A 26,628-nucleotide genomic window follows, 5' to 3' on the forward strand; every position below is an offset into this window, starting at 1 on the left:
ACAGAGGAGATAAGTAAGGAATAATTATTGTCAAGTTAAAAACCATGGCAGCTCAGATACTGTATTCAGCTGAGGGTTGCTGGAAATAGAGCAAGCTATGCCAGGGTGTAAGGATTACTTTACACTCATGTTGTTTCACATGTTATTTCCCTATGGTCCTGCTAGCCGCTGATGTTAAAGACAGGGTAATGGGCTCGCTGGAGCTTTCACCTATGTAGGTGCAGCAGTGGTTCCTCTGTTCTTATGTCAGGTCTTGATTCAGGCACTTAATGGGATGACGGTTCATCCGCCTGAACTTTGTGCAGCATTGATGGTGGTTGCAAGCAGTCTCTGTCTTTGGAAAACCATAATTGGTGTGATTTGGCTTCCAAACGTATACAAATAAATCTCAGAAAACGTCTCTTGCCTTACAATATCTGTAAAATAAATCCTTGGTTTGCACGCATTTCCTGTACGCAAGAAATGAGGTATTAAAAACTATGGAAAGTTTAATTGCAATATTTTCCATTCGTGTTTAAATTTAACCCTAAGTCACACCGAGGACTTTGAAGAAATTGAGAGGCTGTAAACTCATGGCACCATTTTGTTTATACATCTTTACTGCATTCTCTATGTATAATTTTATGGCCATGTAGTAAAAAAGTCTTCTAACTAAGGGCAACAGAAGAACATAGTGAAAGTTTTCAAGTGCTAATCTTTGTTTCTTTCCCCATAGGCACACTAGTTCCTATTTCCTAGCGCAGGGTAAATTACCCTAAGAGTCCTGTTTAAATAAATACATACACAAAAGCGTACCATTCATTTTAACCACAATACCAGAATTTATAAGCAAATACCTTTATTTATTATAGATAGCATTAACATGGAGATGGAAGAGAAATATGAAAAAATTGTGGTTCACAGCCAAAAGCTGTATCACATCACAGTTGCCAAGCACAGTTCAAATTATACAAAGTAAATAAAGTGGATTTAGGGTTGCAATTTCAGATTCTCCCTTTTTTCCATTGTATTTTTATGACTTCAGATGGGTCAGTGCTTGTAAATCCTGTTTTGACAGAAATTTAGAAGCAGAGCCCTTGGGGATAAGCAATCTACATTGTCAGTGGCTTATCTGGCTGTTTTCCTTTCCTGCATATATTTTTATTAGGATCTTAATGTATGCTAAACACAGACTTTTTTATATGCATCTTTGAAAAGTGCTGTAATAGACTATATGATGTCTATTTACACATAAAGACTGAGGATTTTTTACTATGTTTGCTTTGTTCTTTGGTAAACCTTAAGGAGAAAGGGATGAACAGGAGTCCCTCAGCAAGTTTTCATGATTGAACAACGGCATGAATCTAATTCTGATTTTGATTTTAAAGTAGTAAATTAATTCACAGATGATTGCTTTCATTTAGGAGAAAACACCTTGCAAATACTGACATTTCTGCAAGTTACTCAAATGTTTTTAAGGTCCAGTTTTAAATGGAAAGGAAAGCGTGTGAGAATCCAAAAACACTGTGTTTGTGTATATAAATTTCCTTATCTAATAACTTAACAAAAGATGCTTGGATTTTGTTACAGAACACGGGCAAGAAAAGTCACGATCCTTTTGAGGCTTCCACATTAAAGTCAAACATAGTTCTGTTTCCACAAACTCTTCAGCGTTTATTCAGTTCAAAGGTGTTATTCATTGGTTTGACTTGTTTATCTTATGTCTTCAAGATCGCATTTTAAATAAGCTCTGTAAGATTTATATGGGGGCATGTTAAAATGACTCAGAAATGTCCCCAGGAGTTCAGAAGATGAAATTACATTGAACTGAAAACTAGGGGATACTACATGCTATTTCATATTGACAAGAGGCATTTTAGGAGGGTGATCTCGGTGTCCTGTCTTTCAAAGTTGGTTATGAATCTTTAGCAAATGCTTTTTTATGGAACGAAGAGCTTAAATGCTGTGTTGTCTTTGGGTACTCAGTGAGATATTACTCACAGCAGTGCTTTGGGATTACATTTGCTTTTCACTTCTGATTTATGCATTTATTTTCCTCACAATGTGAATAATTAATATCAGCATGATTGGGATTTATTTTTTCATAGTATTTTTAAAACTGAGGTGAAAAATATATGTGACAAGTATTTGAAAATACCATCTGAGGACACTTAAAATGTTATTAGTCACTCCCCAATAGGGCAAAGGTGGGGAGATGCGGTGGTCAGATATTTTTGCCACATCCCATTTTCAGACAGCAGTTATAAGAATTCTCTAGAGATTCCCTCCTACACCAAGATAGTTCAGTTTAGGAGAAAGAGAACGTTTCCAAGGACATGGAGAAGATTCTCCAGTTGCCACAACTCTAGCTGCAGTCCAGGTAGCTGGTGGGGTAGGTCAGGAGGTGACACGAGCTACATCAGCTGGCTAACATGGAGCTAAAAATTGCCAGGACAAAGCTGTCCTCTGTGCTACAATTTCAAAACAGTTTGGGATCTCCCCCCTTCAGCCCCACTGAAGTTTTGATTGGGAAAGGAGAGTGGATTTTCTCCTCGTTGTACTTCTTGAGGGATACAAAAAGGTGAGACTCGGGGAGGAGACTCCAGCCTTGTGTGCCCAGCACAGCTGCCTGGTGGTGTCCGCACCTCATGTTTGCTCTTCCAGTGAGGATCCTTTCTCCAAACTAATAAGACTCTTGTGAGATTGATTTTATCAAGTCATAGGTGCAACGTAAAAGTAATTCTCAGTGGGTGTATTTTGTATACTCTTGAGAATTTTCCCCCTTTTTGGCCATAGCTCTACCCTTCACTGCCAAGCTGTTGGAGAGCACAGCTAATACAAGCAAAGTGCAGTTAGGCAATTTCCCAAATTCCCAATCAATACAATTTTCCTGTGAAGCTTCATCTTACTTTATAATCAACAGGTATAACAAAAGAACATGTATTTTGTAATAAATAATTTTCTTCTTCTCTTGATTTCTTTGACAGAATCATGAATAAACTGGCAGACCAGCAGGACCACATGATACCATGAAGAGAAGCTTACAGGTCCTCTATTGCCAACTGTTTAGTAAGTAAATATTATTTTTTTTTTCTGTAAGAAAGGAAATATTCAAATCGTTGCATAAGATAGTAATATTTATGCAGGGCACAATTCAGGGAGGTACTTAACCGTGTGCCTTGGTTCAAGTACCTGGAGGAACATATGGAAGTTAAATTATCTTGTTAACTGAGGTATTTGGAGATGTATTAAAAAAATGAGTTGAAGTATTAGCTGATTCTGCAGAGTCTTGTACAAGAGTAAAAGTGATTTGCTGTGCCTTGCAACTGTGAATACCCTCAGAAAAATGAGATGCAGAAGCAGAGGAGGATGGTGGTTGGAAGAAATAATGCAACGTTTTTGTAATCATGGTTTTTGTCTAGTTCTCAGTGGACAAAAGAGATACATCCCATATGGCATGTCTGGTGATGGCCTCTCAATAAAAGTTCTGTGAGTGAGGGAAGGGAGCCCCAGATTCACACAGCCCTAAATTTTACGTCACTTCCTGAGATGACTAGTTTCTTTTTTCTAAGTTCTGGCTTTCAGAAGAGTCATCCAGTATGAAATTCCAGCAGAATGACTCAGGCGAAATTTAGACTGTGTAGATGGGGGCTTCCTCCCCTATTCATGGGAGTAAAGCAAGTTTTTAGGTGTAAAACCATATTGACACTGTTCGAGCATTTCTGTAGACTGACAATTTTCAGAGTCAACATCACAAGCAACAACTTTTCTTCAAAATCTTAGAGTTTAAATGAAATAAGAGTAGACAAAATGTAAGTGTAATCACTCTATCGTATGTTTTACAAAGGAAATTGCTAATTTACGGTAAGAATCTAAAAAAGTTTTTTTACGTTGTCTCTTCAGCAGAATTTCTGACTTAAAGATATGTATTATACTACACAATTTTGTATGGATTTCTCTTATTCTGGTCCAAGCAAGACAGAAACCTGAAAATCATGCTTAGTATGCATAGAATGAGAAATGCAAGGACTATTGCTTTTATTGGCACGTGTGAAAATTAAGTCTAACATATTTTATGGACTGTTACAGAAATCTGGTTAATATCATATCTTTGTTTTACTCATTACCATCAGGTTATAAAGCGAGAGATTTCTTTTTACTTGCTAGATTGGCCGGTGTTCCTATTCTTATTCACAGCTCCTCCTATGACAAAGGAGAAATTCAGCTGTGTCTTCATGGCATCTGAGGAGGAACTCCAGAGGTGCACCCAAGACAATTTTGCTCTAATGAGCATAAAGCTAGGCCAGATGTGCCTACGTGACCTGCCCCACATACCTTTGGCTTGCAGAGGTGGTGTGCCTGGCTGCAGTGCAAAGGGGAGAGCTCCTCAGGGAGGACCGTAACCAGAAACCCACTGACAGCAGTGGAGGCTGTGGTAGTTTTACAATAGCTAAGGACCCAGAATACTTGACATCACGTTTTGAACATCTTTCTGCATGTTGAAAAGTAACTTAATCCTAAAATTATCTCAGTTGCTGGAGCAACATTAGGTTCATTGTAATGAAAATATGAAACTGAACTGTATGAATACATTTCCATCAACATGGTAGGGGGAAAAAGGATGGTATACTGTACATCCAACCTATCACAGTGTTGGGTCTTTATGTAATTTTTTTTTTTTTTTTTAATATCATGCTTCCCAGCTTGGCAGCATTCCCCATTGCTATCCCTGCTGCTTTAAACTGTATTTTTCAGGGTAGTGTGTTGAAGATCTAGGCAGCAAGTAGAGGAACACTGAAAATGAAGAGGGAAGGACTGAGCAAACTATATATATATACGCACACATATAAATAGTATGAATAAGCAACGATATTGTGAACTCTGTGATGTAATTTGAAAAGATGGATTCTGAACATACTGTTTCTACTGGCAGATAAACAAACTGTTTTATTTCTCTGAGTGCAGCAAAGATGTGTACTAAATGTAGTTATCATTAAGAAATGCAACAGCTATAGCTATATAAGAGATATTTTGGGCATCTGGAATGAGTTTTTTCACTGATTGGTTGGTTGGCTGGTTTGTAAGAAGCCTATGGCAAGATCCACCAAGTTACTTAATTCCTATTAAATCAGTTTTCTTTTAGATGCCCTGTAGATGTGTTACTTAAGCTCGCATTTTCCCTGGTTGCATCATAACACTAAAAACAAACTCCAGAGAGTGCATTCTGCAACCAAGGAAGAGGAAATTACTTTAATGTGTTTCCTGTAACTGTTCTTTATGCTATAAAAGGGGCCTGCAGCATGGTCTTATTTGTTTCATTTGCACAAAAGAGGGAAAAGTGCTGCTACTATACAGAGAAGAAAAAAAACAAACCTTCAGAGAAAGTGTCAAAAGAGGGCGTTCTACTTTGGGCTGATTCACCAATGTCCTACGCCTGCCTGCCTTCCTCATCTGCAACTGCAACAAGTGGGTCCATGGTGCTGCCTCTCTGATGTGGCAGCATTTTCATCATCTGCTGTGTTATGAGTGATTAATTGAGGCTTAGGGCTATAGAGAGAAGTGCCCTATGTATGGACTCTTGTGAGTCAAAATCTGGCATGGCTTGAGCAAGGTCTTGGTGGTTTTTGTAGAAACAGTGGTCAGCTGGAGAGATAAAACTGTGCTTGGTGAGCATGCCCATGGCTGAGAAATGTTGGAAGAAGCAGCTTCATCCCCAGACTGGTCTGTTGCTATGGGGCTTGTCATATCTTGATTGAGTCCCAGCTGTGCCACTGGGCCAGTAGTGGCTACACCGTTCTGTGTATTTGTTTCCACCTCTGTTCATTTGTGCTGTGTTCCGCTGTGTCTGTGCAGTGTCTGAGACAGTGGGACCCTCGTACTCATGAGGACTGCTTGGCTTTGGGCTAGAAGAAAAGACTTATGTAGATATTTTTCTGATTTACAGACTAGTGGGATTTGTTAGCTGTATTTTTAAAAGTCAGGCCCCTATCTAAATAAGGTTTTAATTGTAGCATACGTCTTCTTTTTGTGAATTTTAGATGAGTTATGTAATCAGTCTATTGCCGTTCACATTCTTCTGTGGTGCTTTCCAAAAAGACCATATTCCATCCATTTATGCTGATCAAGAATAGTATGTGAAAATGGCACTAACAGCAGCTGCTCTTTTGAATATGGTTCTAGCTGGCTTGAATCTGATCCCAGTTGTCAAGAGGTAGACTTTGTAAAAATTGCAGTGCTACATTTGGCTCAGGACAGGGGCTCTGGGCGATGCTACTTTACTTCTAGTCATTCATAATTTATGAATAAGTAATTAAACATGTGATGTAACTGTAAAGAAGCAGTGCTTTCTTTCAAACTGTATCTTCAAAGATTCAATGTAATCTGAAATCTCTAAGACATTAAAAAAAAATAAAAAGATTAAAACAAAAAATTTGGAAGAGGTTTCTTAGTGAGAGCTCTTTGAAGTCACTAGCTAGATTGAGTTGATGAGGACCAATTAAAGCAAAACATGTGTCCACAATTTGCTGCCATTTGTTCTAGGCACATCTTTATGGATGAAGTTTGTTGCCTCTGTAATGATGAAGATGCAAATGCCTTTCCCATGAGGCTGAGCGATCTCCATTTTTTATAAAGACCTAATGTGATGATTTAAGCCCTACAGCATGAGCCACAATATGTCTGCATTTTCTGTAATAAAACATGCACATTATAATTTACCATGCATGCACTGTTCACTAAGGGCTTCCAAGTTGCATATAAACTAGAGAAAAATGTGGAGAAAGGTAACTGGTGAAGCCCTTGGCACACAGGCTGTATACGAGACTTTCTTCTTCGGACATTTATTTTCCCGGAAAATGGAAGGACTTTTATTTTCTGTTTACTTACAGCACCAGCGTCTGTATGAGGACCTGTCACCATAGCATCTGGAAATAAACGCCAGTCTGAGTGTTTCTTCATGCCATTATCACTTACTGCGTTCCCAAGCATCACTCTTTCATCTCCGAGGCCTGGCACAATGCCCAGTAATATCAATAGAAAGAGTCTCCTATGTACAGGCTTGCACCACTCCCTGTAGCAAACTGAGCAAAAATGGCAGTGAGTGGCCGTGCCTTATAATACAGGCTGTCACAAATCTTGTATCCCCTTGCTGTGGATGCAGCTCGCCCTCCTTGGTTTTAACTGGCAGCCTGACTGACTTTCGGTTAAGCCTCTTGCAGTGAAGTTCGCCCTGTAGAAAGGGTTAGCACAAGCCAGTGCTCCATTCGAGTCTGAAGCAAGGCCAGGGGCTCATCCCTCTTTTCATAAATATTTGATAAGCAATGGGAGTTTGTCAAATTCCTGTTTTAGGGAAGACCCGATTCTCAGTGCCTTCTGAAAGGTGTTGAGCAGCATTATCTCCTAATGCCTATTGCCTCTAATAGGAACCAACACCCACCGACTCCTGTTTCTATTGCCAAGTACCATCTGTGAATAATTACGTGGTATTAATAAGATGGTATGCACTGATGGCTCGTTTATACAATTATACATGGCTTGTTTATAGCAAGTGGGACGGCATGGTAACAGTACAAAAAAGACTACTGCCAGAAGCAGGGGAATAACCTGTTCTCTGCCCATAGTAGTAGATAAGACATGAAGAAATGGATTTATAGAGCAGGTAGCTTGACATTAGACATCAGGCAAAAATGCTTTAGCAGGTTAGGGCATTGAAATGCTAGAACAGGCTAGTCAGGAGGATTTTAGTCTGCCACTGAAGCACCAAATGGAAAAAAACATCTCTCAGGGGAGACAGAGGTCATCTAGATGATTTCAAAAGCTCCCATCAAACCCTCTGATCCTGTGACCAGTAGGTACTGTGTCCTCAGCGCAGATGAGCCTGCTTGCTTCAACAGAGGGCTCTCAGTTTTCATGAGCTATGTATAATTAATCTGTGTGATAGAAAGGTACAGCTGAGGTATGCTTAAAGGTACTGGGGACCACTTGATACAGATCAGCAGAGAGTTTCTTCCTGTCATTCACGAGGACTCACAGAGAGAAAACAACATTTTTGTTGTGCTCTGTTAGGCTGGTAGGTGTTATCTTGAGCAAAGAGAGCAGCAGGGAGTGGTTATCCAGCAACAGATTCCATCTGGTTTGCTTAAAAATTAGAAAGGTAAACAGCCTCTGGGTATGCAGTGTTTCATGTACAAAGCTTTTTGGGATACTCGCTGGGCTCGAGCATTTGTATTTGAGAGTCACGTGGCTTGGTAACAGACTGCCCATCGGGCAGCTCGCAGCAAGCAGTCCATCAACACTTGCTTTTCCCAGAATTCAATTAAAGGTTGTTGCTTCAGTTTCTCAGCAAAAACTTTGCTTTCTTGAAAGAAGCTGCAGCTTTCCATTTTGTGATCCCTTCCTGAAAACCGACCTTTTGAAAGAGAGCTTTAAAAGCAAACTGGAGCACCTTATAAAGGCACTAAATTGAATATGCATTTCTTAGCAGATGTAGGCTCCGGTGTCCTTGATGTGCCCTTTAGTGAGATTTCAGCTGCACACAGACAAGAGAGTGTGTTCCTGCTCGCTGCCTGGATAAGCACAGCTCTGTGAATCAGATGGCTCTTGTGATTCTAAACCCAAGATTGTTCCCATGAAAAGTTTCCAATATTTATTTTAAAATTGCTGGTTCCATGAACATTCTTGCCCTTAAAGACATTACAGTTTGGTAGCATTTCACAGATTGCACAAACTCATTAAGGAGTTTGAGGTACATCTATTGGGGAGAGGATGTTCTGCCTTGTTCTGCCAAGAGGAGATACAAGTTTAGGACATAGCAACCCTCCCAAACAACTAACATATTGTGAAAACTTCTCCACTGTTCTTGCAGGTTTGCTGAAACACAGAAAGATGTGGAATAGGCCCGGGACTGTAGAATTTCAGGTCATGGTTTAAGTCCTTGACACTGAATATGGGATAAAAAGCCAACAGACAGTTATATTAATATAGTTGCCTTTTCTATTGGCAAGCAAGCAATTCGTGCCTTTGCACATATCGTTTGATAGTCTGATTATGTTCTTGGCATTAAGTACCTTCAATTTTGTGCTTATACTGGTGCTATTTGCACTAGAACCCTGTAGATTTTTCAGAATTAATGAGAACATGGATAACTTCTGGTGTTCACGTTCATCAAGCATTCACACACCAGTTGTGAGATGTTCTGGTAACAAGGTCCATGGTCATTATGCTAGAAGACCAAGAGATATTAAATACATATATATAAATATGGATGTTTACCCAAGTTGGAAAATGCTGCAAGGATTTGATTTAAAAATTTCTTTCTTTCTCGTTAAAACAATAATTTGATAGGTCAAAAATGAATCCACAATATTATTTCCATCTTATGTCATGAATTATTTGTGTTTTGGACCTGAAGCAATCCCCATTGTACAACAATGTATCTGTCTCATCTTCTCTTTTAGATTCAGTATTGTTTGCCTCAAGCCTTGAGAGAGAGGTTTTAGAGCGAGAATGAATAGGCAGGAGTACAAATGTGACTTTTCTCTATTTTCCCTTTCAAAAGTCTATTCATCCATCTCTAATAGAAATGAAACTTCAGGAACAAAGACTTAGCGGCTTGTGCAATTTCATCTGTGTGTCTTTGAGGCTCAGCGTCAAGTCAAGTGGAGGAGGAAAAGTTACTGATATGCAGACAGGAGCCTAGCGACCATGAAATACTGGTCCTATTGAGTTCAGTGGCAAAACTCCCATTGCCTTTAGTAGGATTGGGATTTTATTCGCAGCCTTCACGTTCCCAGCTTGCTTTGATATGTTGCATTATAAAACAAAAATATCCTGTCAAACATTTATTTCCTTCCCCAAAGCCTTCTTTCCTTGCTGGCTGTGCCTAAGAGACATTGGTATGTTTTTGACAGTATTGCAATCAAGCCCTAATCCAGCAAAGGCAGTTAAATATGTAAATACAGCTCTTAGCACCAGACAGGCTGCTCCTACAGCAGCCACTAGCCATAGGCTTCAATCTCTGTTAGACTGCGTTCCAGTAATTTGACATAAGAAAATTTTTATGTCAGCACGCATGCTGGTGTCTAATGTCCATGAATTATCTAACGCCTGTGACAGTGTTCCTGCGAGAAAGACAGAAAAATGGCTAACATATATATATATATATATGCTCTTAATATACATTGTTATCTAATATTCCCCCATGTGTGAACTGCCATGCACATGGACATGTACCATTGGTATCAGTAATACAGTGATATTTATACCGCCGTGTTAGGTGCTGGAACTTTTATATGTTAAAAATGTCTTTGACTCTTTGCAAAGCCTTTGAACTTTTCTCCCTCCACCCAGCCCTTGGCACTCTACATCCCATTATTGTTGAACAAGGAAGACCTAACTGTGGAGGTTATGCCAGCTTCGATCACTCATATGTGTGTCCATTGTAGCTTACTGTAGGCTGTGTAAATAATTTAGAAGAAATACTTATAAAACCAAGCTCATTGCAGGCTGTGGAAACAGTTTGGAAGAAATATGTATAAAACCAAGTGTCATCCAACTTGGCAGCATGTGATGGGTATTATCCCTGTCCCATCTCTAAATAGCAAATATATATATGTCCTCTCCAGTTTTACAATAGATCTCTAAAGAACCTGAGCGTATGCCAAAATTTAAGCGCATTCAACTCAATGAAAGACTTCAGAACTCCACCTGCAAAAAAACTTGCTGTGAAACATCATCTAAGTTAGCCTTTGGAATAAAGCCATTGCTTCGCAGAGCAGTGCATCCAGCTGGTCTTTATTTTGAAGATAGGCATCTGCAAAACTTCCTTGACAAATCAAGGCCTATACATAATTAGTATGAATGTATTGTTTTGTACTACGTTATCGGTTTAAACTATGTATATCCTCTAATGCCCGAAACCTCAAGGGCAGGATGTGCTCCCAAGGTCTGGAAAAAGCCCACAGCCCCATTTTACATTATCCCTCCCCCCCCTCCCCCCTTATTCTTGGATAAAAGGAAGATGTTTGTTATATGTCCCACAAAAGATGTTTGAAAAGTGACCTTGGCAGGAAGGATACCCTACCCCTCCTATAGTAACTTAAAACCACATCCCTTCAGCTAGAGAAGGCAAGGGAACCACAACCCCAAGGCCGTGTTTTCTTGGGGTGGAGGGGCTGGGTCCCCATGCTGGCTGGTGCGTCTGTTGCAATGTGTGCCACAAGTGCCCAGAAGGAATCCACCACTCCAGGTTTTGAAGGAATAGTGCTGTGTAGCCCCACCAGATTTCCCATCACTGAGCTTTTCTTCTATACTGTGATGATGACATGGTTCTTCAAGCTACTCCTTTCACTCAAGACCAGGCTCCTGTCATATCCAGGGACAAGGGCAGGATTTTGGGGCCAGGTTTTTCAAATCAGCAAATATATAATAACTCAGTTGGGCACTCAGTGAGTTTTCCTAAGTACCTAAGCAGGTTAACCAGGTGTTCATCTGCTTTTCATCTTAATGGTAGATAAGTGTGAAACTTCTGCAGGTGCCTTTAAGAATTGTGCTAGGCATGTCTCTTTGATACGGAGTGCCAAGATACTTTGGAAAATCTGATCCCTTTTCTCCTAATGTAAGGGAGCAGACTTTGTTTCAAAACTATGTAATACTGTGCAGAACATAAGTCTTTTGCTTCAGAGTTGATGAATAATAATCAGTGCTTACTAAGACCGAGTTATAAAGAAAAAAAAAAAAAGAAGGGACACTGAATCAAGTGCACATTTACTGTTCCTAGTAGTGGTAACAAATGCTTCTTACTCAGTACTTTATCAAGTCACAGCATTGTGCAGACATTAACTAATTAATTTAGGTTCCAGTGAAATTATGCAATTAATTTAAGTCTCCAATTACAGCTGATGAGCTGATCTGTCTCATGCTCTAGGAGAAGCGTTCTGTCCTTTCTATACCCTCCCACATGCATTTGGTCCACAAAGGCTGCTCTTGCATGTTCACGCTGCCATGCAGCTTGCCATGGTCAGAGTAGCTTTCACAGGACAATGCTTCCTAATTCTGCTATAACAGATTCCAGCTGCTGGGAGAAGAAGATGGAAAAGAAACCTTTCTTGTATCCTATCAGGGAAGGAAGCAAGGCAGGGTGGGGAGAGATGACTGGATATTCCTCTTAATAAAGCAGATATATTAATTTCTTATTGCAGGTATAGTTGCAATCTGTAGGTGTATTTCATATACCCACTAAAACACTTGTGGTGATCAAATTTATTGGGTGCATATTCCCTATTCACTATACTGTTGTTCTTACTGTGTACTGCTGGTGCATATAGAGATCTTTCAAGACACTGCCATCAACAGTAGAAGCACATGTCCAGTCCTGTGACAGAATAAAGTATGCTCTGCATAGAAAGCTAAAATATTGCTTGGATGGAAATGTTCAGACTGTACAACAGACTCTATCTCACTGTGGTCTTTAACCCATGGACCTTCCTTATTGCTAGAAAGGGAACAAGCAATTCCCTCTCATCCCTGAGGAATATTGGTTTTAAATAGCTTGATAACCAATGTCATCAATAGTTATGAGTCATTGCAGGAGAACCTAAAAGAGTTTGAAAATTTGTGCACTTATACAAGACCTCATATCGCATTTCATTGTGGCTTTCAGAGTGAACCATGGAGTATTAGTGACAGTACTTTTGTGTAAACTGCATGAAAACCAGCATGATTTCTGGCCAGGTTGTAAGTCCATTTTGTAAATCCCAGGGCTTTGTTGCTGCTGGAATTCCCTTGTGGCCAGCCTGTGAGGGGCTCTCAGTACTTTAACATGAAGTTTCTAATTCTTTATGCAGTTGAAAAAGGCAGTGCTTCTTGAATTTAGCATCCCATGGGAAGGAGAATGATGACTTTGCAGTATCTTCTAAAGCATTAGATACCACTGGCTCCTGTAGAGGTTACAAATTCATTATGGTATCACAGCTTCTCACTGCTGAGGGCATTAACAATTAACATACAGACACCACAATTAAGATATCAAAGAGAAGAAAGTGAAGATAACAAACAATGAGAGTACCTGATAAATGGACAACAGTATGCTTGCAGGGCAAACCACTTGTATTTGTATATAGAGAGTTAATTCAGAGCCTTAAAGCACAGAGAGAGAAAGAAAATGGTTTCATACCCTGTGATCTTTTGGCCCTGTCTTGGAGGTAGAATGGAGCAATTATCTCCCGTTTCATGTCTTTCACTGCAGTCATGCTCGGGTTTAGCCGTGTTGTTTCCTTAGAGCAACTGGCAATTTCACCTACTTCAAAGCTGTTTTGTTCTGCCATTCCAGGAAGGAAGAGCTGTTTTTTCTGATCGAGGCCCTATACATCCCTGAGAGCCTCATGTCAAATCCCTGCCCTGGGACCTGCTTCTTAACACTGAGGTTGTGAAGCATAAAGTTAATCACATTACAGCCTGTGCTGCACAGAAGTGCCCTGACAGTTATTGAGGATGAAGCCTGCGCCAGCAAGAGAGAAAGAGCAATAGGTGCTTAGGGAAGGAGGATGCTCTGAGACCGAGTCCCAGGAGCAGACAAAGAGGATGTGCAGGAATGGAGTAGTTGCTACGGCTTAATAGGAATGGACACTAGCAGCTTTTTTTTCAAGCAGAGCAATCCCTCAGGAGAGAGATCATTTACAAGATAGAGGAACAGGACCCTGGGCCATGGCTATACATATTGCAGTGCATCTTTCCCGGCCCTTGGGAGATTTAGGACTGGGACCATTAGTTGCAAAGTCACTGCAAATTATGTATGTGACTGACAGGGAATCAGATACAAATCCTCTGGCCTCTAAGTTGGAGATGGCTGGACTGGAGACAGCATAAGACAGAGAATGCTTAGTGTACATGGTTGAAGAAAGGGCTTCTACAGGAAGAAGGAAGGTCCTCTCTCCTCGTAGTTTACAGAGCCAGAGAAAACCTGGGGTGAGTGGTGTGCAGTGTACCTGGACTTTATTAGCTCTTGTTTCAGGAAAATCTGTTTCAGAAATCAAAGGAAATTCTGAGGAAAATGTTTTGGTCTTAATTGTTATTGGGACCATCTCTTTACCTTCCTGGCTAATTGAGCTTCTCCTCTGGATTACAAGGTACCTGTCTTCATTGGTGTTTCCCAGTATAGAAAATATCACAGAATCACAGAATCATATAGGTTGGAAAAGACCTTTAAGATCATCGAGTCCAACCATAAACCTAATACTGCCAAAACCACCACTACACCATGTCTCTAAGCACCTCATCCAAACGTCCTTTAAATACCTCCAGGGATGGCGACTCAACCACTTCCCTGGGCAGCCTGTTCCAATGCTTGATAACCCTCTCGGTGAAGAAAAATTTCCTAATATCCAGTCTAAACCTCCCCTGGCGCAACTTGAGGCCATTTCCTCTTGTCCTAAATGGATGGATGGATGGATGGATATCCATCCATCTCGTGGAAGGTGACGGTGCCATTTGGTGACTATGGTGGTTATTTGAAGCCCTGAGAAGGCCACTGCTCCCTCCTGCGCATGTGCCCTGCTCCTGGCCTCATGTAAAATAGGCAAGGCAGCAAACCCAGCAGCAGGGAGAGCTGTGGGGATGCTGTAGCACCATGCTCAAACCAGGGCACCCAGTTAACTGTGCTTCACTCTTACCAGAGCAACATGCCTTTCCCACAGTGGTTTTCACTGGTATATCAAAATTTTCAGCATTATTCCCCTGGTTTGCAGGCTCTGTTGCGACCCGGAGCTGCACGGCATGGTTCAGCGCAGGAGGCCGTGCTTCTCTGGACTCTGGGCTGGCCGTGCTCCAGAGCAGCCCCATCACAGGAAGAACAGCTTGAGGGTTACATTCAATTAGCATAAATTGCCAAGGGCTCCAAATGTATTGTAGAACCAGTGTGGATTGTTAAACCTCAAAACATGCTCCCTTTTTCTTGCTTCTTTTCCTTTGCTGACTCTGTGGAGGAGAAAAGGCTTAGAGCCCATTTTGTTGTTCTCAGAGGAGGGACGTTCCTGATGCAGCTGCAAGACTGGGGCCTAATCCACCGCCTCATATCGGGGAGACCTTGGGCTGTTGTTCTCGCCGCTGCATTTCTCAGTGTCTCCTATTCCTACACCTCTTATCTTTTGAACTGTAAGCATTTTGGGCTAGGGATTGACAGTATTTGGATGTGTTGTACAGTGCCGAGCACACATTTGGCTCTTAGTTAGTAATTATAACAATTAATAAGAAATACCATAAGGCTAAAAATATTGTAACTCTCAAAAGAATTGGTGGGCCATTTATTTTTTGTGCATATGAATGTGTGCCTCATTTAAGCCAATTATTTTTCTATTAACAGGCATTGGTTATGCCACCCTTCTGCTTTTATTTTTAGAAGTATTCAGATTATTACAGAAAGTGTGAAGAATGAATGAAAAAAGAAATCTGTCTCCTAGTACTTGTTTTTTAAAATTAAATTTCCTGGTTGAATAATCCCACATTTAATCCTCAAAGGCATGTGTCCCCTATAGGGAATGTTCTCTGCACCCTCAGGTGCCTGCTGTCAAAATGTCAGAGGATGGAAGATTAATTCAAATGAATTCATGAATCCAAATACTCATTTGGAAATCAGGTGGTGTTTGATTACAATGTTACCAACACCTATCGTAACATATTTAATCACAAACGTGAGATTTATGGAGTAGAGACATGTTACTCTCAAATTTTAATTTGCAAGTTGTATTCTACTTTTCAGACAATGCAGCAAAGTTGTGGTAGAGTCCCTCTTATTTTCTGTCTCGTGACTTATGCGGGAGACTGGGAAATCTCAATCTTCAGTGTTTCAAGGTGAAATTTTTAGGTCTAGCTGAGGTGATGCTTTTCAGCATGGCATGGACAAGTGTAAAGCCTCTTTTGTCCTGTGGATTGAAGGGGTTCAAGCTTTGTATCTGTGGAGGAAAGGAGATCCCATGGTCCTGCTCTATCTCCAAACTGCATATTGTGTGTCCCGCTTTTTGGACTGGAGGCATATTGTCACTGGCTGTGGCAAGAGTTTCTGTTCCTGTTCAGTGACTATATTGATAGGAGTGGTATGTTCCCGAGCCCATGATCTAGCGCAAAGGATGTGTCGGTGTGTGTTCTGGGCAGCAGCATTCACAAGGGAATGAAACTCAGACCAGGCATTTGGCTCACCTCTGTACTTAAATCATCAAAGTAGTATTTACAGTTTATTTTTAAAGTAATGCATGTGCTTACAGAGGTGTATTTCTCCAAAGTTTAGCTGTGAGTAGAATATGTTTATTGCTGTTAAGAAAGGACTGTCGTGCAGCATGTCCATTTCACTGATAATTTTGGAAGAACTATTTCTTGTGTTTAAATATTAAGTAGAAATTATTGAAAAGCTTTGACTACTGCTTTCATGAGAACCAAAGAACAGATAAGTATATTTTTAAAGTGTGATCTGATATGCTGAGGGGGGACATGGAGGAGAGGTGTACAGGAGGATGCAGGTTTGTGTTAGTATTTTTTTAAAAACAACCAAGACTTTCTTTTGTGAAGTAAAGTTGTTTTGTGGTGCCAGATGTATAAAGACATTGGTTCTTTCAACCTCAGCTGTCACTGGCAGATGAATAACAAGATAGTGAGAAGAATCGCAGACGGATCAGCAAGGCTGATTTTTACGAGTCAGAGAGCTTTTGGAGATTACAGTATAGCATGAAGAATTTATCGAGGTGATTTATCCACAGTGCTTGTGAATACATTACACCCATACTCTGTCTCAACTAGTATAGAGCGGGTCTCAATATCTATAAATGTATTATTAATGTTACTTTGGAAAGCAATACGTTTTTGCATAGTTTCAACAACCTTCGTGTTCATGGATTTTGAACATAACTCTAAAACTCACACTAAATCTTCTGCTATTGAAACAAATAAATTTGGGGAAAATATTAATAAAAAGACTTTTTAAAATGACATTTCATAACAATGCTCAGTCAGCCTCCCTGCTGCCGAGAGCCCCTGGCAACCAGAAATGGAAACCTCTATAAAAGAGACTTCTGGAAAAAAACAAAGGGGGAAAATCGCCTGTTCTGATTTTGCCTGTGGCGCTGTCTTCTCGTTTTGGAAGCTTCTGTCATGAGGTGTGCTTTGTAGAAAAGACAGGTGGAGAAAAGCAAGCTAAAAAAAGGCAATGGAGGAGGCATTATTTCATGTTCAGTACTCTGCTTCTCCTCTGCATCCATCAGTTGTTGTGCCAAGAGGGAAGCGAAAAAATTTACTTGGTAGAGGGGGGAACCAAGAGCTTTTTTTTACAGTTAGAGATAACAAGACAATTGTGCTAGGAAAGACTCTTCAGCTTGTGTGGTTTTCTCAGTCATGGGATCAGTGAGGGTGAGTTCTTCTCTCTGCTTCGCAGTGTCGTGCAGTTCTTCAGCTGTCCACCTCCTGCTCACAAGAGCCACTAGCTGACCACGCTGATGTTTAAGTCCTGCCCAGCCTGGCGGGTCCATGCATTTTGTCGCTCAGCATTTACAGCCAGGGATGACTTACCAAAAGAAGTAGCTCCTTTACAGCCACTGAAGGAGGACCCACACTTATAATATCTTATTGCAGCATTTCTGGGTGGCCCTTGTGAAGTGCAGAGGAAGGAGTCTGGCAGAGCTGCCCCTGTTGCAGCTGGCAAGCCCTTTGGAAAATACCACTGAAGGAGAAGAGCAGAGCGGGTGAGGGTAGCTCACCCAGCAAGGGTGGGGAAGATTGCTCTCCGATCAGTGCAGTTCCCTACATGTCAAAGCTGTAGTAAGAAAGAAAATGAAGTCGTTCCGCAAAGCCAGTCATCTGTGGCTGCTTTTTCATGCAAGAGAAAGCAAAACATATTTTCTACAATGCATCTGTGCAAGAGTAGGAAACAGTCATGAATTTGGCAGTGAGAAAATTTTCCCTTCATAAAGTTATTAGCTGCAATGGTTTCACTTTGACGGCCCTGAAATGCACAAGACACTGAATTGAGAGCTTCTCAGGTTTGGAGAATTCAAAACTGGTAGTTCTGGACTGAATTGTGGCAGAATACTGTGGAAGACTCTGGTAAATGAGCTTGAGAGATTTACATTCTTAGGTTTGCTTTTCTGAGTAAGCCAATATGTATTAGTGCAGGCAGTATTTTTAATGCAGGAAAGGTAGGGTGCCAGTAGTATGATACTTGTCATTATATAAGATCAAAAATGCATTAATTTATAATACATATTCCAATTTTAAGACTCTGTTAATTTCAATGAATTGCAGGGTTTGGTTTGAAGGACAAGTGTTTTAATGGAGACATAAATCACCAGCCATAAGCACCTCTTTTGCCATTTTCATATATAAAATTAGTAGCTGCATTAGAGGTTCACTGATATCATTCATAGTGCTCTGGCCACTACTGAGGATGTATTTTCATGACAGGTCTGGGGCTTTGTCACTTATATTAAACTGTAAGAGTTATAGATTGGGAACTGTATGTATCCAGGGGGAGACAGGTACCTCATATTCTACTGAATTTGCCACATATTTCAGTGTTTTAAAATATTAATTTGTTTTTATTCCATTACTTAATCCATTTGTCCATTGTTGAGCATAAGAGAATTTCAACCTGTCTGCCATACCTGCATTAAGGATATCTACTACCCTATGGTGCATTAATCAGGCACTGTAGATTGTTAAGAAGTTGCCTCTAGGGCGAGTTTGCATATGAACTGCATCAATCTTGTGGTTTCTTCCCCTTCTCTGACCCCATTTTCATTTGTAGAGGACCTTGGCACTGCTGGTTGTCATAGGAACGTGGTAGGATTGTTCAACAGGAAAAGGGGAGATGCATAGCTTTGCCCATAACTCATTCAGGCTGCTACCTCCAGGAGATGCCCATCAGCATCAGGAAGGAGCACAACGTGGAAACAGTCATCAGTGAATTTGTGGTTGCAATAACGTTCTGGTGAGGGCAGTTCAGTATTCCTATTTCCAGCCCAAAAGCCTCTACAAACCCCAGCAAGGACCAGGAACCTGTTGTTTAGGTGCTCTGCAAACATAAAGGTGATGGATATCTGCGAGTGAACTGTATACCCTGCTGTTCTGTGATCTTGTGGAGAAAATATATTGCAGTGATACATTAGACAAAAATATTGCAGAACTTCTCAAGTAATTGTTGGGGAAACACTGAAGTTACCTAACTGTATCTCCTACGGTCTTTGCAGAAAGGCAGAGGCTAAACTGTGTTATGGGTGGCTAGTCTTCACCCTGAACGAGTGCTCTGTGGCACAGTTTGGAGATGATGTAAAGGAGAGACCTTGGAAATGTATGTATGACTGCTATGCTTCTATAGTATCCGTGTCAGCAGCCTTCTAGCTATTTATTCGGCTTTGAACTGAATTATATTTGTGACGGCTCCTCTCTACAGCCAATTTTTGTGATGGAGGGGAATAATGCATCTCTTTTTTAAAGGAGCTTTGCTTAGTTCTAAGTCAGTATGCTAAAAGCACCCTTAGGCTGTTTTTAATGTATGTTGGGATTGCAATACTCTAAAACACTGCTGGCAATGATGGAGCTCCTGCAGTTTTCATTCCTTTAATTTTATTTCCTAGCATTTGAACAAGAATTAATCACACTGTGAGGAAAATGCTGCAAAGTTTAGGTAGAGTTGCAGCTACCCAAGCTGCTTCCCCCAAAAAACCAATGACAGTCCATTCCGCTGCGACCGTGTCTATGCTGACAGTCACTAAATAAAATGCTTAGCGTGGATGAATGAATGGAAGGTCTAGCTCAAGAGAAGATCCAGAATATTTGAGGAAGAAAAAGAATAGTCCTGAACTTCTCTTCTCTAAAAATTATTGTTACAACTGAGATAGAAATCATTAACATACTTTGGTAAAGAGGAGGCTCAGCAAGTACAGGTCAGTCAACAAAGCAACAGTATGTATAATGGGAATGTGGAAGCATTGGAAATGAGGATTAATTTTTAGTATTGTTTAGGAAATATTTCACACAAGTGAATGAGAATGCAAGAGCATGAAACATGCTGCATTTACACCGTAACAAGAAGAAAGATGTCACCAAAGGGAAACCCTGGGATCTCTGGTGCTCTGAGTAACACTTCCAGGTTTCTGTCTGAACTTTCATCTTTCAGTGTATGAGCTGCTTGGTACCAAATTGTTTCATTGCCGTAAGGAACAAGTAAAAGTAGTTTATTATTAATGCTTCTATAGGGTCTAAAGATCATACTCTGCCTGTATTTCTACTAGAGTAAGTCCAGAGTCACACCACTCAAATTTCTTTAATTCACTGAATCAGACTCTCAGTGCACACAAATAAGTGCATGATTAGCTTGGTTTAAGTCATTATCACTCCACTGAAATAAATTACCCTGTTTTATATATACTTTATATATTATGTATTTATTTTATGTATTATATTAGTAAAATATGGAGATGGTACAGACAAGTATGACAGATATAAACCAATTACTTATGTGAGCTGTGACTGGCTTTCTTGTGTCTTTCTGTCAGGGTTCATGTTGTTGAAAACAGTTCATTCTTCAAACCCTTCTTTTTTATTAACCTCAATGTATACAGTGTATACAATATATGCAGTACAGTGAGATAAAGAGCACAGTGACTGTGTTCACTCACAATGTCTGTGCCTGTCCTGCCAGCAGTATGATGGGTCCTAGTATATAGTAGTTAATTTAAACATTTTGGGTACTAGTAATACTAGTAAAATTTAGATTCCATTTAATATCCTTGCTGGGAATGCTTCTTGCCCGTGATGTCTGTAAAAGCTTGTAAGTAGTTAAGCAACTGATGTGCTGTGACTGGTGGTTTTTATACCGAACAGAATAACTTTCTAGTGTCCTGTTGTGGATGAATATATTCAGTAAGCCATAGTGTCCATGAACTCGTCGTTTCATTCTTCTGTTATACATAATTATAAACCTAGGACATACCTGCAATGCAAAAAAAAAACAAAAACCAAACCCTGGATTAGTTGGTTAGATTTGGACAACAGAAGACAAAGTGAAGACAAACAGTGAAGACAAAGCAGGTTTTAATTCAAGTTAGGACTTGGTCAGGTAAAACTCATCTTTTAGGCACAGCTTCACTGCAGTTAATAAAATACTGATACTGTATTGCAAATCCATTGATTTAGTAGGACATTTATTTGCAAAACTTTAAGCTAGTAGAGATCCATTAAAGCATCTTCTTAAGGATGTTCCTTCTGTTTTCTGCATTAGTGTAGTCTCACAGAAGCATATATAGAAGGTCTGTGGAAGTCCTTTTTCACATGCAGCTACTCGCATGAATACTCCACCTGAAATCCCTCAACTATGTCTTACTTTATTTTCTGGTCCTTGACAACTTATTTCTTTTGCTAGTACAGGAATTTAGGCATTGTCAGAACACAGCTGGTGCAATCAGCTCCAGATTCTTGTCTTGGTTGCTCTGATAATTGAATTTTGAGGAGAAAAAATTTAATTCAGTAAATCATCTTTGGATTTATACTGGTGTTAAATGTGATCTGGTTCCCTCCACACCTGTTCCAATGAGAAAACTGATCTACTGAATTATTTTAATATTTTCATATCCCTTCCTTGCTGCTTTTGCTTTAAATTTTGCCTATTTATGGTAGTCCTAGATAGTAAGCAGCTAAGCTGGTTGATTGTCATGTGAAAAACCAATAGCAGATACGTGGCAGGGGTAGGGTGCTCCATAGGAAAATGATCCCCTGAAGTATACCAATTTTACAGCTATACGAGTGGTGCACAGCCCGAGGAGGAAAGTTGTATGGAGTGATGCCTCTGGTTGACTTCTCTGTAGGTGTAGGAGGAGCAGACGGCAGGCATAATAATGTCCAGCCATATGATTTTATGTACCTTTGCCCCCCCCAGCATGGCTGTGAGTAGTAGTAAGACTGGGGTCTTGTGAGTTACTTTTCCATGGCACAATGTGCTTCTCTCAGTAGAGCAAAAAGAAAAAAAAAAAAAACAACCTTGCTGCTGTGCATCGCACAGCAGACACAAACATCTCTGGTAATTCAGACACAGACACAGGTATGAACAATTACAAAGTAATAACGTTGTGCATTATTTCTTCTTCTGAGGCTCTCATGGTGTTTTGTGCAGATAAACCGAACATCTCATACCTCATTAGTGAGATCCAGAAATGAATCGCCCTTAACTACTTCTGTGCTTGGTGTACTATAAACACTTGTTGTAGGTAGAAATAGGTAGTGTAACCAGGTGCATATTTAGTTTCTCTGCCTGTTTCGCAGGTGGGAAGCCAAATCTATGCAGGGAAGAAACTCACAACTTACTTGAAGACCCTCAGCAAGTTGGTGGCAGAGCAGAGCTGGAGTGCCAGCTCCAGCCACCCCACCAGCCACCAGAAGGGCACCCAGCTATGGCAGTGCCATGCAGCCAGCCTGTGCACAGGGTCCAGGCATCCTGTAACTGGGGGCTCTTGGTGCACCTGAGCTGGAAGCATCAGGTTGGGGTTTTAGGTGTGGCTGGATGATTGGGCTCGTGTTGCAGAAACATCTGGAGAACCGTCTTTCCTGTGTAATTCCTGGTTGTTGTATGTTTTTGGTGAACATGGATCCAAATTTTGGAGTTTTGCCTCAAAAACCACTTTTTTCCTTGACCAGACTTAGTTCAGATGATGACTTGATCAAAGCAGAAGAGTGATGATTTGATCTGAGATTGCTTTCATTTCTCAGAGTGATGGCTGAGTAGTTCTCCTTCCTTCTTGGATGAAGTAATGCCTGATCGTGACATTAATCTCTACTGAGAACATTTTGTATAATGGAAAATGAAAAGAGAGCTAATCCAGGCTTTTTTGCAGCTCTTGGCTTTCTACTTCCATGGCAGAAAGAACTGAGTGTTTTATAGGAAGGGTCCCAGTTCTCCCTTTTTTGGCCTCAGCTAGCAAGAAGTTAAAAGGCTAGCTATAGCAAAGTGACTGTACAGTCAGGGTATAGTGACCAGGCTAATCTCTGGTATGACAGACCCCATTGACTGCTGGGGAGCTCTACAGTTTCTGCATCAGCACTTTTGCCCACAGTAATGGAATAATATAAGGCAACCTTAATTTCAGGAAGCTTTTTCCTCTCACCTATGTCGGGTCTGTACCCGACAATCTCTCTCTCCCTTTTACAGGAGCCACTGGAAATCACTATGTAGAGATAAATGGGGCCGTTTAAGGTGGATAGGGTGAAGTTACTACAGCCAGAAGACTGCCCCTCATGTATAACATTGTCAAGGTTGTGCCCATCCTCAAGTGCCAGGGACAAGGGCCCAAAAGTTGAGGAAATCTTTCTGTAGTTTATTATTTCTAGTGATGATAATAATAATACTGTTGTGTTCAACCAGAAGGGCTCACTTTTAAAACCCCATACACACATGCGCAATACCATCCTGGATCGTAATGCATTCAAAATCAAAGGGACAAAGGGAAGATGAGCAGAAGTATTATTTTAGCCTTGGAAAACTGAAATGACGTAGGAATTGGCTTCCCCAAGATTGCAGGGACATCTGGTAGATCCAGACTCCACCCTCAAGGCCCTGCCCAGTGCTTTAGTGCAAGATCTTCACTCATTTTATCAACCAGTCTAGCTTACTGAACTAGGGGAAAAAAATGATCTTGTGTTAATTTTTCCTTCTGGTCTTCAGGATTATAAAAAGAAAAACTAACTACAGCAAAAAGTAAATGAATCAATTTTTATTTCACCCAGAACTGTATAGTAAGTGACATAGTAACTGTATAGTAAGTGTAAGGCCTGCAGATAGGTGCTGTGTAAGTGATTAGAACTCCGCTCACATAGGGTGCATATCTTCTGGGGAGGCAGAAGTCCCCTGCTCTTTCCACATAATCACTATGACTTTATGAGGGAGAAAAGCAACATGTAGTTTCTGTTCAGAAAGGGGGGCTTTGTACTTATCACCGAAGTGGATGAACTACAGTGAAATGGTAGTGCCTGTTGAGCACATAGTAGGACACCATTACTTGCCACAGGACAATGAAATAGGTGTATTTCTTCCCCTTTTTAGTGTACACTGAAACCTTTGCCCCTGGTCTTCACTTGTCGTCTTTATTAGAAGCTAGCCAAGCATGTAATATAATATAATATAATTCCACAGTGCTCAACCAGTAGACTGAGCATACATTGAAATGCTTGTGTGCACCTCTTCCTTACTCACTTCCCCTGGGAGAGAGGAGATTGCACTGATTTATACATTTTCATCCTATTAAGAATCACAGATTCAAATCCTCTTTGTTTATATTGGGTGTTTTCACCTATATTGGGTTTTCTTACTATCTCATGTACTTTTTTTGACAGAGTTTCCTTATCTTTCATGTGTTTTTGTTCTTGTTGTATGGATTCTCTTTGCCTCTCACATTTGTTCAGCTCTCTGACCCTGGCCAGTGGCGTTACTGTGCTGAGTAATGCCCAGCTAGAAGGGACATCTTGGCTTAAGCATGGCAGAGCAGGGCTGAGATGTCATTCTGAATAACTGGCTCTACTGCCAACTTCCCATTTAACTTTGAAAGACTTCATCTATCTTTTGCCTCATTTTCCCATCCCTGCACCCCGTCTTGCCCATGTCCTGCGCAGAGACTGGGGCCTGCAAACGTAAGTGCTGGCCGTAAGTAATCTGGTGGCTTAATGTCTTCTTGTGGGTTTTCTTTTTAAATTGAAGCCAACTCCCCTTCAGCAGCGCTCACAGATGAAAAGGTCTTTAAGAGTTGGTGAGCTTTAGCAGGAAAGGAACCACTTGTTCTGCATTTGAAGAAAACAACAATTGACTTTTCTGAGAAAATACAGATTTCAAGTCTGATCAGAGCATCCTCTCTGAAACACTCAGACCTGCCCTGTTCCTCTGGTTTGTACTGGTTTGCGAATAGCAGTTAAACAAGCTTTCATGCTGGCCCTTTGCAATCACCCTTATAATCCAAACCCTAGACTTGATTTTTTGTGCCATATGTGCACAGAGTTACTGGCATGATTAAGACCTTGGATGTATGGAGAGAGAGATAGAGAGAAACAGCTGTTTGCGTATCAGCTCAGGAGAGGTGTCCTGCTCTGGCTGCAGCTTCTGGGGACGCGCTCTGTGCATCGGGAACGTGTGAGCGTAAGATGTTTGACTGTACCAGGGATGAGCATGTCCTGTAACTGTGAAAGAAGGGATGCTGCTTCTAACCTTATGCTTACAAAGTATTAGGTGCCACGTGACCAAGCACAGTCATACTCATGAATTTGATACTCTGCTATTAAAATATGATTTTATAAAACTGCTTGTTAGCACAGAATCACAGACACTGGAAACAGAAAAAAAATATATATATTAGGACATATAGTCTATTTTTACACTCTGCCAATTGTCTCCAGATGTTCCCACATCATATTTTCCAGCCATGATACACTCCACTCTTTAATCACACCTCTGAGTTTAAAAGTTACCAAGGAATAACAATTTAAGGTCTATTATTATATATCCCAATACCTCATGACTATGCAGGACATGAAACCTAAGTTATATAACACAGAGCTAGAATTACATGGAAAGGCCCACAAAATTTTTCCCTAGCTCCTATTTCTTCCTTTCTTCTCATCTGTATACCTTTGGTTTTGGTATTGAGCTCCATTTATTTCATGTTGGCCCACATGTTCTACTCCTGGTGTGTTGTTCATGTGCAGATGTAAAATGCACCCTAGTGCATTACAGAAATTGCCCAGGGAAAGTTAGAGGTTTCAGTAAATAGACTACATGTGTTAGGGCTTTTGATACTTAAGACAGCATTGATATTGATATTGATTAAAAACCTGAATAGGAGTGAAACTCCCCTTTCGTTCCTTCTTTACACAAAGCTGGAGGTAGCTTGAAATATATGCTTGAGGAACCTTCCGTAATAACAGATTAATATATTGCTTCATATATATAATAATTACTACTATCTACTGCCAGTGAAAAAGCACATTGCACTTCTTCCTGCTGATAAGATGATGAACATCTTAAAATGATGATATTTAATTTGTCAGCATTAGTATTCAGAGTGAACACAGCTTTGTAATGAGTCACAACATATCACTTCCAGAGCTGGAATGGCTGCTTATGCATTGCGCTGGTCAAATTTAGAAAAGTTTTTTGTTTATTTGTTTTTATTTTTTTCTGTACTAGAAGCACTAGCAATTTTAAATCAAATCTCAGACAGGCATGAAGCTAAGTTGTAACTTTAAAAATTAGGCATTCCTATGGCTCTTTCCATCCTCTCATAGCCATATATTCAGTGGTATTTGATTATTTTCTTTCCTTGCACTCTTAATTCTCAGACTGTAAAATCCCTAACTGATTCACTGCTGCCTAACATGCCGTGTGTGTGTCTGCCAAAAGTACTATGGTGTCCCTTTACAGGCCAACCAAGAGCAGGGTTCCTGGCACCAGGTGCTAGCTCTACAGTGAGAAACAGGTAGTCCTGTATCGCCATCCATATACCTTCACCTCCCATCTTACTAGATGTTTCAAGAAATTCATTTTGGAATTTGGCAAGGGAATGGGAGATCATACATGGACAGATTCCTCTGCATAGATAGCAAAGCAATTAGTTCCAATTTAAGACGACAGTCATCCAA

The 26,628-nt window shown here is 40.4% G+C and overlaps 1 protein-coding gene across 4 annotated transcripts in view; it reads left to right on the forward strand.

Moving 5' to 3' along the window:
• Window positions 1-26,628, forward strand: part of TMEM108 (transmembrane protein 108) — a 167,473-nt gene that overhangs the window by 76,284 nt on the left and 64,561 nt on the right. For all 4 annotated transcript variants that reach the window (XM_075493305.1, XM_075493304.1, XM_075493302.1 and 1 more), the window contains one exon: window positions 2,967-3,048. In XM_075493305.1, the coding sequence (XP_075349420.1) occupies window positions 3,009-3,048 (40 nt within the window). In that variant the 5' untranslated portion in view covers window positions 2,967-3,008. The remainder of the gene's footprint in view (window positions 1-2,966; window positions 3,049-26,628) is intronic.

This window comes from Mycteria americana, chromosome 2 (genome assembly GCF_035582795.1).
Source record: "Mycteria americana isolate JAX WOST 10 ecotype Jacksonville Zoo and Gardens chromosome 2, USCA_MyAme_1.0, whole genome shotgun sequence".
Lineage (NCBI taxonomy): Eukaryota > Metazoa > Chordata > Aves > Ciconiiformes > Ciconiidae > Mycteria > Mycteria americana.